We start from the raw sequence: 17,752 nt of genomic DNA, 5'->3' as shown, positions 1-17,752 counted from the left end.
CTGACTGACAGACGGACGGTCGGACAGCGGAGGCTGTCCCATTGGCTGCCGGGTACGGAACCCTGAAAACTAAGAATTAAAGTAAGAAGAACCAAAATACATGCTTCGGACTGACATTTTGGTCGCCTGGTCAACGTGCCCTATTTCCGTTATCTACGACCAATGACGAGCGGTTTCTTGCTTTCCTATTAGCTCGTCTGCATGAACAGGGTACAGTCACATATTACAAAGTTAAAGATTACAATGTAAACCTTATTTTCAGCGCAAGATGACCCCGTTATACAAAGCATGGGCCTAAGACTAGAATGTAAGACGCGAAGATTCGTGACAGACGAAACTCAGGAACTGCACTTCAGGATAGAAATACAGAACAAGGTGTACAGGAGAGAAGTGGCAGCTTTGGACCGGGAGATCGGGAGGCTGGAGAAACTGTTAGCGGAACCTTTAGAGCTGGGGAATGGGTCGGATGCTTCTGTAGTTTTGCATAAACGAGTAAGTTTATTCTTGACAATCTAGACGTGTAAATGTTTTAATGGTTTCACCTGAATTCTGGGCTTGGAAATATGATCTTGGGTATGGGTTTGGTTGGGTATGATGTTTGAAGTATATCTATTTGGATTATACTAATCGATTAAATAATTTTTGTAAATAAGAGTAATAAGATTTTAAGTTAGGACGTTTTCAATGTAAAGAACACTTTGTTTCCATAAAGAAATGGATAGATTGGACATAAGATGGTCACTGGACAATGAACATGGACCTTTTATCCAATCCATAAAAACCTTATAAAATGTAGTTTTGTAATAACTGGCCAAATATAGAGAGAATCAAAAGAAACATCCAAACAGTACGCGTGCCATAAAGTCCCTAATCTATTTTATTACAGACCGAGCTCAACACAGTGGAAGAAGAAGGCAGACCAAACGCAGATACAGATAGGCGAACACCAAGTATAAGCGGCGGTCTACCCATGCTGCTCCTTTCCGTCCTCCCGCCCGTCATTCCGCGAGCGAGCTGGCCTTCCGCTGAGGCCTGCAGAGGAAGAAACTCCGTCAGCTTCAGCTCCCAACCGAAGCTGAACAGAAAATCACAACCGAGCATCGACTTGTACAACCTATGCTTAAACAAACGCGAAGAAAACCACGGATTTCTCAGAAGACTCCGAAGTTTCTTCGGAAGCAGGACATCCAGTAGAAAAGCTTCAGCGATCTCCATAGCGGATCCGACTGGACAAAGCATTGCTTCAGCTTTAAAAATGCACGTGGGTATGATTGCGGGGCTCATGCCCAGCAGGAAACATTCAATGGTGCTCTCTTGCAATACCTTACACGTCCCACATCCAGAGCTGAAATTACGAAGGGAATCGTTCGCGAGAAGTGGCCCTATCATACGGGTAACTGATGATGAGCCAACATGCTCGAGATATGAGCTTAATAGCTCGAAAAACGTATCAGATAGCCTATCCTCTGGGACGCAAAAATACGTGGCTGAGCCAGAAACTAAAGTCAATTTCGTTTTACCCACAACGCATAGACGACCAATGTCTCATCAAAGTTCGTGCGAGAGGTTTAAAGGATCTCCGAGGTTTCCTCACAGGATAGCGCCGACTACTACAAGTTTAACCGCTTTGAATAAGAGAAAGACAAGTGCGGATAGCGTTTTTCACATATCTGATACTGTTTTCGATGAACAAAGACGGTATAGCCATCAGAATGTATGTAACAGAGAAGATAAAGGGAAGGATGTACTGGAGAGTAGGTGGAGGTCCACGGAGGACGCGCGACCTGGGCCTTCGACGAGAAATTAGGAACTTTTGTCTTAATTAGGTGTAAGTTAGTGTGTGCCAAATATTGTAACAAAGTATTTTTACTTTTAGTTCCTCGTGACTTTTAGATCTTTTACTATGAAAATACTTACCCATATAGGTAGGTACATACATACTATTATACCTGTCTAGTAGGTCTGTTACCTTTTCACGACCCACTCGCTTCCAATTTTGATGGAAATTTGTACAGAGATAGCCCGGAGACGGGCATAACCTACTTTTTATCCCGGAAAATAAAAGGGTTCCCACGGGATTTTTTTAAAACCTTAAATCCACGCGGAAGATGTCGCGGGTATCATCTAGTTTAGCAAAAGTAGGGACTATCATAGCCTAATTCATAGGTTGAATCCTCAATAGGACTGATAAAATTGTGGGCTTACTATATTTGACTAGCGATCTCACGTAGCTTCGTTCCGTTGGAAATTTAAGAATACAGCCTAATTCCTTGCCTATTATTTTATAAAGGGAATCTTAGTGCAAAATTTCAGCTTTCTAAGAGTTTGGGCTGGACGTCGATGAATCAGTCAGTAAATCAAGACCTTTTCTTTTTATATATTAGATCAAATAATAAAAACTGCTGCTTTAACCTATCCTATTTTTTTTCTATATGTTAAGTATGTACCTACCTAATATTCATATCGATAGATGAATAAATATAAATAATGTACAAAAGAATATCGGTAGTATAAATCTCGATAGGACTAAAAGATCCCAAACCTTAAATTATTATCAAATAGTAATCATGATTATTGCAAAAATCTGTGAGACATAACACCAAAATGTAGATTAAAATGTTTCTAGGAATATAATAAAATACTTAAAAATTATGTACTTAAATTACTATTTAAAGAGATGTTAAGTAAGTCCTTCATTTATTTTTATTTAATTCATTTTGTTATAACTCTGATCATTTATTCTGCGAGATCAGCACGCTGTGTCTAATGAAATGTATTTGTATGAAATGAAATGATTCTATCACTAGTGTTAGACACTGAGATGATCAAAGATATCTATTCTAATAGAAATATCAGAATAATTACTGGGCTAAGGGCTTACCTAACTGCTGGGCTATTAACGGTTTACTTTGTACACCACTAATATATTTTAAACAATATAAAAAATTAAAGAGTAAAAAAAAAACAATTAAAAAATTCTAACAAACCTGATTTTTTAAGGTAGTTAAAAATTTGTGGTGTATTTATTTTATTTTTTTTCCAATTTTATTTTTTAAAAAAAAGGTAAATCAGAAGTAGGAATACGTAGAAAATCATAATAACTTAAAAGCAATATTTACTAGCTAAGTATTAAAGACCTATTTTTCAAAACATAGTATAATATTTAAGAATTTTATCTTGATACTTATATACTTATAGGCAAGTGTGTTCAAATTTTATAAGACAAAATAAAATACATATACCTAATACATAGTATTAGCCTTAACAGTAACTATTTTAGAATGTCCTAAACTGTGTGGAAATATAAATATTGAAGAGTGCACTGTTTTTTATTTAAAAAACTGCAATCACACTAATATTATAAATAAGAAAGTTTGTATATGTGTGTGTGTGTTTGTGTGGGTGTGTGTGTGTGTGTGTATGTTTGTTACCCCTTCACGCAAAAACTACTGGGCGGATTGGACTGTTTAGAATGGAGATAGATTATACCCTGGATTAGCACGTAGGCTACTTTTTATCCCGGAAAATCAAAGAGTTCCCACGGGAATTTTAAAAAACCTACATCCACGCGAACGAAGTCGCGGGCATCAGCTAGTAAAACTAATAAACGCATTTCATTGCCTTGATTGTTTTTGTATGTTTGGCTTTATGCCTTGCAACAAAAGGTCACAAAAGATCTAAATCGATTTTGATGATTATCAATTTTACCATAAGAATACTTTTCTCTACCAGCTTGGAAAGTGGGCAAATTAAAATAAAAACAAAGGTTTTGGTATTATGCTTTTATTTACATTTCAATATACATTAGATACTTATGAACACCACATAGGCACACATCTGATTTGGCATCCAAATTTCATTGTATAAAAACGTACATTTCTCAAAGATCCCTTTTTGAGTACCTATTACTACACTTACGTAACTACAGCTGTTCAGCTAAAATATACAATTTGGAACTGGCTAAGACCACAATAACACAGTTGATCCACATCTTATCACTAGTACTTTAAATATGACATCATCATTTTACAATTTCACATTACATTCTTTCGATATGCACTTAGTTTAATTAAAAAAAAATATTTTTGGCAGATGCACTTTAACTCGTCTGGATTTAAAACTCTTTTCTATAATGACACTTTTTGGGTTAAGCCATTATTGTGCTGATGAACATAATATAATACTCAAGCGTGCATCTTAAATGGTTTACAGGATGTCTCATTATGTGAATACTATTTTACAAGTTTTATAATAAGCCCTTAAGGACACTTTTAGAATTAAGCAACTATTTTACTAACTTACCTATAACAGTGCAGCTGCAGAAGATTTCGCTATTCTATCCTGGATTTGCCTTTTAATATTGGCGTTAACGTTGGGCAGTGGGACGTTTTTCCGGACAGCAGTCTCTATTTTCTGCACGAGTTGTATCTCTTTGGGCCAAGCCACAAAGTTGGTGACATGGCAGTCGTCGGCTGATCCCAGTCGGCCGGTGCGTCCAGTGCGGTGGAGGTACTCAGCGGTGTATAGAGGAAAGTCGTAGTTTATTATATGGCGAGTCTGCAAAAAGAATATAATTCTGAATCAATACTATAGGCACAAAATACTTAATAGTAGCTTCCAGGTATAGTAGGATGACTCTACAAAAACGTTTAAATAAAATTCAGCTAGCACGGCATTGCAACCTAAAATTTAACATACGTTTTATATTCTATCGCATGAATCGTAAAGTATCGCGATAGTTTGTCCTTCAATCACGGTACAACGGACCAATCAACTGACGTAATTTTGCATGGATATAATTTAAGACCTGGTGAGAGGCATAAACTTCTTTTTTTTTAACAAGACTTCTAAAAACGAGGTCATTCTCAATCCAGCCAGTTTTTTTACTCCAGAAAATCAAAGAATTCATACTGTATTAAAAAAAAAGTCACAAGCGTGATCTAATAGTAACGATTTATTGAACTTACCCTAAGTGTGTCCAAACCACGAGAAGCAATATCAGTGCACGAGAGAACATTAACCTTCCCACTTTTGAACATTTCAAACTTCCCTAATTTCAACGGCACAGCCATCTGTCCATTGATGTTGATGCATTCTATATTGTTCTCGTTGAGAAACATGGCCAAGAAATCACAGGTTGCAGTCTTATTGGAGAATATCATGACAGGTTTCTGTTGGTTAACATCAGCTTGCACCAGTTTCAATAGTTCTGCCGGTTTCTGGGCTTTGCCTAAGCGGAGGAATCTGTAAGAAAACCCCTGGGTATTTAAAGATCTGGAGAGTGACATAGGCTACTTTTTATCTCAGAAAATCAGAGTTGCCACAGGATTTTTAAAAACCAAATTCATGAGGACGAAATCATGGGCATTATAGTCTGTCAAATATAAATTGCTTCTGCCTTGGATTATTCAAAAATCTCTGGAAATCAAAAAACTTTTTTTTTTTGTCAGGACCAAAAGTTTCTTATAGCCGCGCCCCATCAATCCCAATCAACCCGATATGTTGCTAAATAAGCAGCAAAATTGAGACCCTGAAAATTTGAGTGCCCCCCAGGTACAGTGGTGAACTTTATGGTCTAAAATTCAAATTCAAATTCAAAATATTTTTTTTCAATTACTTTTAAAAGTTCTTTTGAATCTTCAAAAGCTTCTACCACTGATTCGGAATGCCTTTCCTACCGAGAAGAACCAGAAAGAAACTCGGCGGTTACTCTTTTCAAAGATTTGATTTACAATTTATTATGCCATGTATAAAAGCAATTGAAGTCCCACGCATTGCTGGAGCGAGCCAAAAAATGGGAGGTTCATTTAAGGGTATATTCAGATGAGGCATTAAGCTTTTTGTTTTTTTTTCTTGCACTGACAAAATCATAGACATCATCTAATCTATAATGCTTGATTCTATTTACTTACTTGTGTGGCACATGGGGCAGTATTTTGTGTATATTGTTGGTAGTGACAGTCCTCAGAGACTGGGGGTCCATGAAGGAGGTCACAGCTTCTGGTAGCTCGTGCGGCAGCGTTGCACTGACCAGTGTAACTTGACACCCTTGAGGAGGTGATTTGATGTCTACTTTGAATTGTATCTAAAAATATTTAGAATAAAATAAATGAGTTGTCCTCTACATTCTATCTACATGCATGAAACGTTTTGCATCATTATACCTCATATGCTATTCAGCAGTCCATGTTTCCTACCAATTATAAACAAGAGTGAATACTGAATAACCATTTTGTAAGTAAACGCGTCCCATCTTAGGCCACATCGTCACTTTCCGTCAGGTGTGATTGTGGGCAAGCGTGTATCTATAACAAATTAAAGTCAAGTCAAACAAAAATGTGAGGAAAGATTTTTTCACTGTAGTGGTACCAAGAAAAAATGCCAATATAGCAATGTTAATCACCAGGCACTGAATCAAAAACATAATTTTTTTGAAATTGTAATTACACCCACATTATAAATAAAATTCTAGAATAAATTGAAAATCTAGACATTTGGAGCAGTTTTCACACACATGACACAATTTATTCCGATGTTTTTCTGCTAGACACATTTTGACTTTAATGCTCAAGTGGTGGAAGCGCTGTGATAACCAACTGTTTAGACAGGTGTGGGCACTACTTACAAAACGATTGTCTTTTTTTTACTTTCTTTTTTTTTCTTTCTTTATTTTTCAGATTTTTTTCTATGGAGGAAATTGTATCCAATCATGTTCCCATTTAATGAGAAAAGATTCAAGACATTTCAGGGGGCACGGCAGTGCCCCCGCCAAGACGAGCCAAACGGCGGCCGGGGCGCTACGTACCTTTTTCTCGAAGTGTTTCGCCGTATTTTCGACCCGTCATAACTTCGGTCTGGAAGACGCTAGAAAGCTGAAATTTTCAGTATAAGGTGTCCTTAGCAAATTTACCAAATATATCAAGTATCAAATATCTAGCTTTTATGGTTACAGATTTATTGATACCTAAAATACGCCGATTTCGTCCCTCACTGATGATCATCAAAACCTCTACTCAAAACCTCTAAGGTACTTCCCGAAGTCCTAGAAGACTGAAATTTGGTATGTAGACTAGAAATTGACTACAAACTACAGGAAAATTAAGAAATTGGAAATGCCCCCCCTCTACTCCTCTTATGGGTGAAGCAAATCAGTAAATTCTGTCGCTAGAATGCTGATATTTTCAGGATAAGATGTTCTGGGCAGATTTATTAAACGCATTGAGTATCAATTGTCTAGCCTTTATAGTTTCAGATTTATTGACAGTCAAAACTTCTAGTCTGTAATTCTAGGGTACTTCCCGAAGTCCTAGAAGACTGAAATTTGGTGTGTACACTAGAAATTGCATACAAACTACAGGAAAATTAAGAAATTCGAAATTTTCCCCCTCCACTCCCACGTATGGGGGAAGCAAATTATTTGTAAAGTCTATCGCTAGAATGCTGATATTTTCAGAATAATATGTCCTTGACAGACTTATCAAACGTACCCAAGTATCAATTGTCTACCTGTTATGGTTTCAGATTTATTGCCATTCAAAACCCCTCTAGTCAAAAGTTCTAAAGTACTTCCCTAAGTCCTAGAAGACTGAAATTTGGTATGTAGGCTAGGGATTTCATTCAAACAACAGGAAAATAAACTTTTCCCAGTCTGTACATTTAAAAAATGTGTTTCCTGAACAGTCCTAAAAGACTGAAATCTGATATATGTATCTGCTTTAAAATTGAGTTGCAAGATTCCACCCAAAAAAACATAGTTACATACATTGCAAGTGGAATAAAAGCTTTTAAAAAAAGAGGTAACAATAGAGAGTGGGCCATGAAAATGATGTAGGTACCTACAAAAAATAGATCCAAAAAAAAAATCTAGGGCACCTGCCAAAAAGAAATGAAATCCCACCAAAAACATTGTAACAAAGAAAATTTTTCACCACCCAATAGGTGAAAAATTTAAAATAAAATTTATTTAAAAAAAACAAAACAATAGAATTAATTCCTTACTTTTACTTCCAGCTGACAAAATATATATATATAAAATGGATATAGGGAAAACCCTCGGGCGCCAGCCAGCTGGATAGAAATCTCCACAGATAGACTTGCCGAGGCCTGGACTTTTAATCGCAAGTCAGAGATTCGGTCCACCTAGCCGTGCTCTCTATTCCGGGACGCCAAATGTCCTCAAGAAATAAATATTGGTGAATAAAAATCAAAGAATTTAAAATTTATTATTAAAAATTAATTTATTAAATTTCTAAAGTTTTATACAAATTTTATTTATTAAAGAGGAAAAAAAAATATGACAATTTATAATAGGTATCGCCCCTTTGTTCTTGTCTTAATTTTATATGTCATATATATAGATACAATGATCAAAAATAAACAAACTTATAGTACCTGGGCCACATGGCCACACACTAGGTTATAAAAAAAATAAAGTCCAAATTATCACAAAATTTGTTAAAATAGAGAATAAGCTAGGCACATGTCGAATATCTAACTAATTCCACAGGCCGAAAACTGCATTCCATCACACCAATTCCGGGATGGAATCCGATATAAAACGTAACATGTACGATCCAAAATGAAATTTACGGGAAAATCCTCATGATAAATGCTCAAATGAGGCGTTAAATGATAACAATCTAGGATCAACGATCTAGGATCAACGGCTGTAACAAGGAAATGTTAGGTTAAAATTTTCATTCATTTTCTTGTTGGAAAATTCAATGTTCTAATGGCGAAATTGGGTAGAAAAATGAACACTTACCGCTAAAAGCGCCGTGTCCTACCACTCTATAGCCCTCTGTCCCATAAATATGTATTATACTTATTTAGTTTAACTTTCACATTTTTAAAAATTAATAATTGACGAGCAAATGTTTGCGTGTCTATGTAGGAAGAAAAAGTCACCTTCAAAATGGCCACCGAAAGATGCCAACTTCATTCGGTAAACGAGCTGTCAAAAATGTTACTAGTTTTTTTTTTTTTCCAATATGAAAGAAGGTTTGACAGATCGTTGAATTACATTCCCAAACGTCACGCCTTAGAAACGTCATGGTGAAGTTTGGGACACTGACATATGACGTATAAAAGGTCTACTAACAGATTTCAGGTTATGTTAATAAAAATATGCGATCTAAATAAAGGATGTAACGGGACCGCTAAGGTACACGTTACAATTTCCCCTTTCTAGAGAAAAGAAAAAAAAACCTTTTTTTTTTCTTTACCCTAAACAATTCTATAAGACAAAACAAAGGGAACTACCAAACAAAAGGAAAGTTAAATATCTAAATTTATGTAAGCCAAAACAACCAAATAATCATTAATAAATACAGATTGAGAAGCAATCCATTAAAACAAAATTCCTAAACTAGAATTGCATAGTATTGGTATACTACTGTCCAAGACACTAGCATCAACGCTGTGAAATGGCAAACCAAACTAGCTAAGAAGGGAAGAAAACTTTCTAAAGAGTGTGTGATTAGGATTGGTATACTACTGACCAAGACACTAAGCATCAACGCCGTGAAATGGCAAACCAACCTAACACAACATAAGCCAAAATAAAAAGAGTCTAGAGTTAGTATGCAACTGATCAATCCACTGAGGCACCCTCGCCGCGTATTGACGAACTAACCTAGCTAAGGGGTTTTCGGAATGGTATGCAACCGAACAAAGCACTCAGGCACCCTCGCCGCGCATTGTCGAACCATCCAAAATAAAGATGCGCTACAAAAGAGCAACACCTAAAACATCGTCCTGCCTAAAGCAAGGACCTAGCGAACATGTCCACATGTGTGAGACAAGGCCAAGGATGAGTACTAAAGACCCACATAGAAAAAAATATATACATCTACTTGCCGATAAAACAGACACAAGCAGGAGGATAACATGGAGCATGTGCCAACCATGATCCCACAAAAGATCTGTACATATTTACAAAACTACCTGACTGACTATAGCAGAACAAGCAGGAGGATAATACGGGGCATGTGCTAAACCGTAATCCCTTAAAAGAAAACTATACATATTTACAACAAAATTAGGTAATACGGTGCAAACAAAGGCAAAACCGCAACCTACAAATCGGTAGGACTGACAAAGGAGCCAAAAAAAAAAATCCTACACAAAATAATAATGAGTCCTTATTGTGTTAGCTTCTGCTAGATTCTTTTCCTGTTAAAATTAATTTTAAGTTTTAATTTTGTCAAATTTTAAGAATATCTTTTATATGGTATCTACCTGTACTATTTTTTTCCAAATCTTTTAATAAATATACATTATCTGAAATTTTCTTTATTATTTTACATTTAACAAATTTAGGGGCTAATTTTGCGGAAAAGAAAGAAGCAGCATTGGATTGCACAAAGTTGCGCCTCCAAACTGTGTCTCCAACACAATAAGAAATGCTTTTTCTTCCTTCATTGTAGTATTTGGCATTTCGTCTATATGACTTGGCCAGATTACTAACAGTTTTATCAAAAATATTACTCAAAGTAAGAAGTGCGTCCGAATAATCTGAACGACTACCAATAGTTAACTCTGAAGGGTCAGAGATAGAATAAAATTTATGTAGGGATCCATCAAGGAAAACTTCCCTACCAAACATAAGAAAATTAGGTGTGTATCCTGTAACTAAATTAATAGTGCCATTAATAGCTGCCTGAACATGGGGTAAATACCTATACCACGTTCTATGATCGTTCTCAACATAGCATGCTAGACAAGTCTCAATAGTCTTATTAAAACGTTCAACTGGGTTATTCTGAGGAGTATGTTATGAAATATTTTTGGAATATTATATTCTTTAGCAAAATTCAGATTTATTTAAGTTATTTGCAAGTCTAGAATCTTTTAATCTTTGATATTTATTTATCTAAAATGCTGAATGAATTTAAAATCTTTTGAAAGTAAAATAATAATATCATCTAGGTAACAGGACTTCGTTATCAAAATCTGGTCCAAACAAACGATCAGAAAGTCTGTGTAATTCGACGGTGCATTTGTCATACCAAATAACATCCTAACGAATACAAATAGACCACGACCTGGGACTACAAACGCTGTCTATTCTCTAGAAGATTCTTCTAACAAAATTTGGAAAAAGTCTAAAAAATAGATAAAATTAAATAAAATAGATTTTCAATCGTCGTGCACCTATCATTTTCAAGAGAAAACTGGTCACAGCGACACCTATCAAGTTTTTTGGCTCCGTTTCTTACAAAGAAATGGCCTTTTTAGGTAAGTAGCATTTTCACTAGTAACACATAAATAATAGTAATATAAAAAACCTCAAAATAAACTACGCTTATTAACTAGGCGAGCACACTTAAATTAGCTATGCTAGAACAAACATCTTAGTATCTAGGCATACAATAAAAAAAATAAGTTACAAGAATACAATACACCTTAAAATATTACAAAAAATACAAATTAAGACAAGAACGAGAACAATTAAAATATTTATTCACTAATACTATGAGAATCAACACAACTAGGTTCCCAAATAAAAATCAGTCCCTGTTCGGGCGCCAATTGTAACAAAGAAAATTTTTCACCACCCAATAGGTGAAAAATTTAAAATAAAATTTATTTAAAAAAAACAAAACAATAGAATTAATTCCTTACTTTTACTTCCAGCTGACAAAATATATATATATAAAATGGATATAGGGAAAACCCTCGGGCGCCAGCCAGCTGGATAGAAATCTCCACAGATAGACTTGCCGAGGCCTGGACTTTTAATCGCAAGTCAGAGATTCGGTCCACCTAGCCGTGCTCTCTATTCCGGGACGCCAAATGTCCTCAAGAAATAAATATTGGTGAATAAAAATCAAAGAATTTAAAATTTATTATTAAAAATTAATTTATTAAATTTCTAAAGTTTTATACAAATTTTATTTATTAAAGAGGAAAAAAAAATATGACAATTTATAATAGGTATCGCCCCTTTGTTCTTGTCTTAATTTTATATGTCATATATATAGATACAATGATCAAAAATAAACAAACTTATAGTACCTGGGCCACATGGCCACACACTAGGTTATAAAAAAAATAAAGTCCAAATTATCACAAAATTTGTTAAAATAGAGAATAAGCTAGGCACATGTCGAATATCTAACTAATTCCACAGGCCGAAAACTGCATTCCATCACACCAATTCCGGGATGGAATCCGATATAAAACGTAACATGTACGATCCAAAATGAAATTTACGGGAAAATCCTCATGATAAATGCTCAAATGAGGCGTTAAATGATAACAATCTAGGATCAACGATCTAGGATCAACGGCTGTAACAAGGAAATGTTAGGTTAAAATTTTCATTCATTTTCTTGTTGGAAAATTCAATGTTCTAATGGCGAAATTGGGTAGAAAAATGAACACTTACCGCTAAAAGCGCCGTGTCCTACCACTCTATAGCCCTCTGTCCCATAAATATGTATTATACTTATTTAGTTTAACTTTCACATTTTTAAAAATTAATAATTGACGAGCAAATGTTTGCGTGTCTATGTAGGAAGAAAAAGTCACCTTCAAAATGGCCACCGAAAGATGCCAACTTCATTCGGTAAACGAGCTGTCAAAAATGTTACTAGTTTTTTTTTTTTTCCAATATGAAAGAAGGTTTGACAGATCGTTGAATTACATTCCCAAACGTCACGCCTTAGAAACGTCATGGTGAAGTTTGGGACACTGACATATGACGTATAAAAGGTCTACTAACAGATTTCAGGTTATGTTAATAAAAATATGCGATCTAAATAAAGGATGTAACGGGACCGCTAAGGTACACGTTACAACATTTCATGTAAAATGTTGCCAAGACTCACAAGTTCATAATGCTTTCACTGTTAAAAAGTTATGAGATCTCTAGTAGAGCCAAGCCCCTAGCTGAGCTTAGAATTGTGCTGGCCATGGGACCTATCCCAAGTCCAAAGTATATAGCTCTTAAATGCTCTTGAGTATATCTCATTTATAACAATAAAGAACAAATAACTCTACTTACAAGCTCTGATTTTACAAACCCTAAATCTTGGTTAAAAAAGTACGGCTTGGCCGTTTAATGTTCGTGAAACTATTACATGACATAACATATTATATTAAGGTCATAAGGAATAGTTTGTTCGACAATTACTAATTTTTATTATACTTCATGATTGTCGCACAAGCTATTCCGGGCTTAAATGTCATATCAGATAAAAGTACCACGAACATTAAACGGCCAAGCCGTCCTTTTTTAACCAAGATTTAGGGTTTGTAAAATCAGAGCTTGTAAGTAGAGTTATTTGTTCTTTATTGTTATAAATGAGATATACTCAAGAGCATTTAAGAGCTATATACTTTGGACTTGGGATAGGTCCCATGGCCAGCACAATTCTAAGCTCAGCTAGGGGCTTGGCTCTACTAGAGATCTCATAACTTTTTAACAGTGAAAGCATTATGAACTTGTGAGTCTTGGCAACATTTTACATGAAATGTTTTTGGTGGGATTACAGTTTTCAAATCTGCTTGCAAAGGTCACAAAATTATGCATAATGAGCTTTTATACAAGAAAATTACCAATTGATGCCAACATAGTATCATAAATCATTGGCCGTAGAATAAAAATTATATTCAAAACTTACAGAAAACTTTCTCATCAAGTTTGACAGCTTGTCAATAAAACTGTCGTCCAATAGCGAGTCTGCTTCGTCCAACACAATATGATGTACATTGTGAATTTTGAAAATTCCTGTTGTAACCAGCTTGCTGTATGCACCAAGTGTGGTTATGAGCAGGTCAGAGTATTCGATGGGTGGGTTAAGCATTTTCTGCTTCGTTTTACCTCCGACAAGTGTTGAGATGTTAATGTTTAGATTCTGTGTGATGCTTTGAACAACTTCTCCAATTTGTAGTGCTATAAAAAATACATATAAATACTTATTTAGGTGTTCATTAATCATCCACAATATAGGGAAAGTGTAAGAGTTGAGACAGGATTACATTAGAAAGCGGATCAAAGATAGATAAGGGTGGAAAAACTACCCGTACTAGAGCTCTTAGGACATAGGCTACTTTTGATCTTATAAAATTGAATAGAAATTGCATCTTGGGGAAGGACATAGGCTACTCTGATCCTGGAAAATCAAAGAGTTCCCACAGGAGTTTTAAAAACTTAAATCCACATGGATGTAATACAGAGCCTTATCTACTTCATAGAGAAATAGCTTGCATCCTGGAGTTGGACATAGACTACTCTTTAATCCAGAAAATCAAAGAGTTCGCACAGGATTTTAAAGACCCTAAATTCACACTGACTAATCCTGATGCCATCATTAAGCTATGTGTTTTAAGCCTACATGAAACAGATCTACTTTAAAATCTAGTAATCCTTTAGTTTCTCAAAAATCTTCTTGATGTGTAATGCTTTTAAATGTTAGGTCCAGCTACTTAATTCTTAGTTACACTTTTAATACACTATGAGGACATTCTATATTATGCTTTGCAAAGCCCTTTCTTTAAACATTACTGTGAGAAATGATTCTTTAAGACAGGGAAAATTAGAATTCATATAACTTGCCTAATTCTCTGCTCGGCGTTATAACCACAGCTAGAGGACTGTTAAAATCTTCTTGTACATAAGGCTTCCACTCTAGTATGTGCTGCAAAATAGGCAGCAAATACGCCAAAGTCTTTCCACAGCCCGTCTCAGCGGTCACCGCAGTGTTGTGCCCTTGTATTATAGGTGAAAATGACTTTGCTTGTATAGCCGTAGGCATCGAATAACCTAATTGTGACATAACCTCTCTAAGCTCACTACACAACCCGATTTCTTCAAAAGATTTCCTGTAAACCTCTTTTTCCTCCTTTTTATTCGCATTCCCGTAAATAATAAAGTAATCATTCTTTGATTTAGGGTGCAACCAGCCCTGGGAAGCGAGTTTTATGCCGTCAAACTTACTGTACGTTTGGCCCTCGAAATGGTTTAGTTCTGGACGTTTACATGCGATAATTGGGAGCCTTTTCTTTGCTTGTTGTACACTGTAATACCGGCAATAAGACAGCTTCAATATTTGCCTTATTTTCGACATTATACATTTAAAAATTGTAAATAATCGAATTTCGATTTCCAACGAAAATTACAAACCACAGATATCACCCACATAGTGTTTACATACTCTTTGATCACCCACAGATCACAACAAACCAAAGAGTATGTAATCACTACGTAACAAACAAGCTCCAAAGAGTATGTACCTAATCCACAGCCTAATCACTATAAGTAGTTTTATACCTACGTCTGTGAGCTCGATTGTGCCGTTGCGGTAGAAATCACAGAAATATCCTGAGCATGCACGGTATAATATTCGGAAAGTCAGGAGTTCAAGAGCATAATATATCCATGCATAAATCACGCCGTCCGTTGTTCCGTTGCGGCGTGATTGAAGGACAAATCAACAAACCAGCAAACAAACACACTTTCGCATTATGGTTAGGTACTTAATGCTAGACCTATTTGAAGCCACCCGTACGAAACTGGTTTTCTTTTCACATTATCATTAATTCAATAATGATAATAAAGGCGAAAGTGTGTATGTATGTGTGTGTGTGTATGATTGTTACTACTCCACGCAAAAACCACTTGATGGATTTGGCTGAAATTCGGAATAAAGTTATTATACCCTGGATTAACACATAGGCTACTTTTTATCTCGGGAAATCAAAGAGTTCCTACGGGATTTTGAAAAAACAAAAACCACGCGGACAAAGTCGCGGGCGTCGGCTAGTTATTACTATATACTTAATATACATAATATATGAATGAGATTAAGATTTTATTGTAATAAAGGAAGGCGTGGCCTCTGTCCTCATGCCAAAAAAAATTTACATACTAAGCTGTCGCCAAAAAAAACTAGCGGTCAAGTGCGAGAATACTCAATGCCCTCAGAGGGTTCCGTGCCGTGACATGAGATATCTCTTGATATGGATGCTCCTAATCTACTATAATAGGCATCATCATCAACAACAGTCAACAACCCATCGATGGCCCACTACTGAGCACAGCTGCTCGATTGCGAGAAAACTGCATCATTCATTATGACAATCGCAATTGTTGTGACTGGTTGAATTTACGGTATTCTAGTTCCAACAATATATTGTAGCCAATAGTAGTTAAGCGAGTATCAACCAATCAGAGATTGCGATCGTGAGATTGTAGCTGTCATTCTACAGTAATCGAGCCTCTGGTCTCCATAGTTTATTCACCACGCTGCCAATTGCTACTACCGGAACACCTGCTTGTCCGCACACATTTGTGTGTGTGGGTAGAACATCAAGCGGGACAAGGACAACGCTATACATATGCATGGAATAATAAGCACGTGTCTGGTGCGAGGCTTAGGCCGTGGGCCTACCCAGAGTACCCACCCTACCGGTAAAGCCATGCCGCTAAGTGATTTAACGTTCCGGTACTATGCCGTGTAGAAACCAAGGGGGTATGGGTAGGTATAATAAAAACTGCTATACCCCTTCCAGGTTAGCCCGCTTCCATCTTAGACTTCATCATCACTTACCATCAGGGTGACATTGCAGTCAAGGGCTAAGTTGTACCTATCAGCACTACAAAAAAAATATGTAAGTAGCATTAATGCTTCTCGCTCGCTTGATAACAAGGTAAGAACCACGACTGAAGCCTCCCAGACTAGAACAGAGAAAATTTAGAAATTATTAAATTTCAAATTTCCCCTGTCGGAAATCGAATCCGGGACCTCCCACTAATAATCTCAGCGTCCACCACTACGCCAGGGAGGCCAAAAAGGTTTTCACTCGTTTCAAGCTCGTATCATGATTTCATTGTCATTCATTTACATTTTACATACGTGTAGTACGCTTCTTACGCATTTTAGCTAAAAACTAGTTGTTTACCTTTAGAGCTAATAGTCCACGGTCGACTGGGCGCCCGGCGACTCGGTCGGCGATAAAATCAGAAGGAAAAAATAGATCATATTACCTAGTTAGTATATTCTGTGCTCTGAGCTGTGGTCTAGGTGGACCGGGACATCAAAGCGAGGGAGCCGCTGGATCCTGTCGACCACGCAACCGCGGTGTCTGCAGATTCATTCAAAAAACCTATTATAATGTGTCCAGCGTGGACGTCAATCGATATACGACGACGACGACCTCAGGCTGTTTTTGACAAAATAGAACATATAACCACGGACAGACAACCAGTGATGAAAAACGGAACTCTTATAGGATCACTTTGCTGTCTGTCTGTCTGTCCATTGTGTCTGTCAAGAAACCTATAGGGTACTTCCCGTTGACCTAGAATCATGAAATTTGACAGGTAGGTAGGTCTTATAGCACAACTACAGGAATAAATCTGAAAACCGTGAATTTGTGCTTACATCACAGAAAATTATTTTTTTAATGTATTTTAATTTTCAAAGTAAGATAACTATACCAAGTGGGGTATCATGTGAAAGGGCTTTACTTGTACATTCTAAAACAGATTCTTATGTATTTTTAAGCATAATAGTTTTTGATTTATCCTGCAAAATGTTGGAAAAATACCCAAATATGGAACCCTCAGTGCGCGAGTCTGACTCGCACTTGGCCTGTTTTTTTTTTATATGACATTTGAAAGAAAGTTAAAATGCACATGAGAAGTCATTTTTTAACCACTATAACTTTCTGTTGGTATTCCGTACCTATTAGTTCAGTTTTTAAAGCTATGAAATAATAATAATATGGAACCATAAAAACAAGT

The 17,752-nt window shown here is 36.2% G+C and overlaps 2 protein-coding genes across 2 annotated transcripts in view; one reads left to right on the top strand and one right to left on the bottom strand.

The window, feature by feature from the left end:
• Positions 1-1,869, top strand: part of LOC123869315 (gamma-aminobutyric acid type B receptor subunit 2) — a 97,986-nt gene extending 96,117 nt beyond the window's left edge. Inside the window, exons 16-17 of the mRNA XM_045912181.1 lie at positions 263-492; positions 887-1,869. Of these exons, the coding sequence (XP_045768137.1) occupies positions 263-492; positions 887-1,807 (1,151 nt within the window). The 3' untranslated portion in view covers positions 1,808-1,869. The remainder of the gene's footprint in view (positions 1-262; positions 493-886) is intronic.
• Positions 1,870-3,767: 1,898 nt separating this feature from the next.
• Positions 3,768-15,146, bottom strand: LOC123869788 (probable ATP-dependent RNA helicase DDX28). Its single transcript, XM_045912816.1, has 5 exons — positions 14,564-15,146; positions 13,629-13,900; positions 5,913-6,085; positions 4,968-5,244; positions 3,768-4,557 (listed from the first exon to the last, which is right to left on the bottom strand). The coding sequence occupies exons 1-5, from the start codon at positions 15,072-15,074 to the stop codon at positions 4,303-4,305; spliced, it is 1,488 nt and encodes a 495-aa protein (XP_045768772.1). The 5' UTR covers positions 15,075-15,146; the 3' UTR covers positions 3,768-4,302.
• Between the last annotated feature and the right edge of the window lie 2,606 nt (positions 15,147-17,752).

This window comes from Maniola jurtina, chromosome 11 (assembly GCF_905333055.1).
Source record: "Maniola jurtina chromosome 11, ilManJurt1.1, whole genome shotgun sequence".
In the NCBI taxonomy this organism is placed as follows: domain Eukaryota; kingdom Metazoa; phylum Arthropoda; class Insecta; order Lepidoptera; family Nymphalidae; genus Maniola; species Maniola jurtina.
This window is presented reverse-complemented; position numbering and strand designations above follow the sequence as displayed.

What these genes read in the sequence shown, in the direction of transcription:
- LOC123869788 (XM_045912816.1), bottom strand. Translation starts at nt 15,074, where the DNA reads ATGTCGAAAATAAGGCAAATATTGAAGCTGTCTTATTGCCGGTATTAC. An exon ending in AACGCCGAGCAGAGAATTAG is followed by an intron (nt 13,901 to 14,563) that starts GCAAGTTATATG and finishes TATTTTTTATAG; the next exon opens with CACTACAAATTGGAGAAGTT. An exon ending in GTGGTTTGGACACACTTAGG is followed by an intron (nt 4,558 to 4,967) that starts GTAAGTTCAATA and finishes TTCTTTTTGCAG; the next exon opens with ACTCGCCATATAATAAACTA.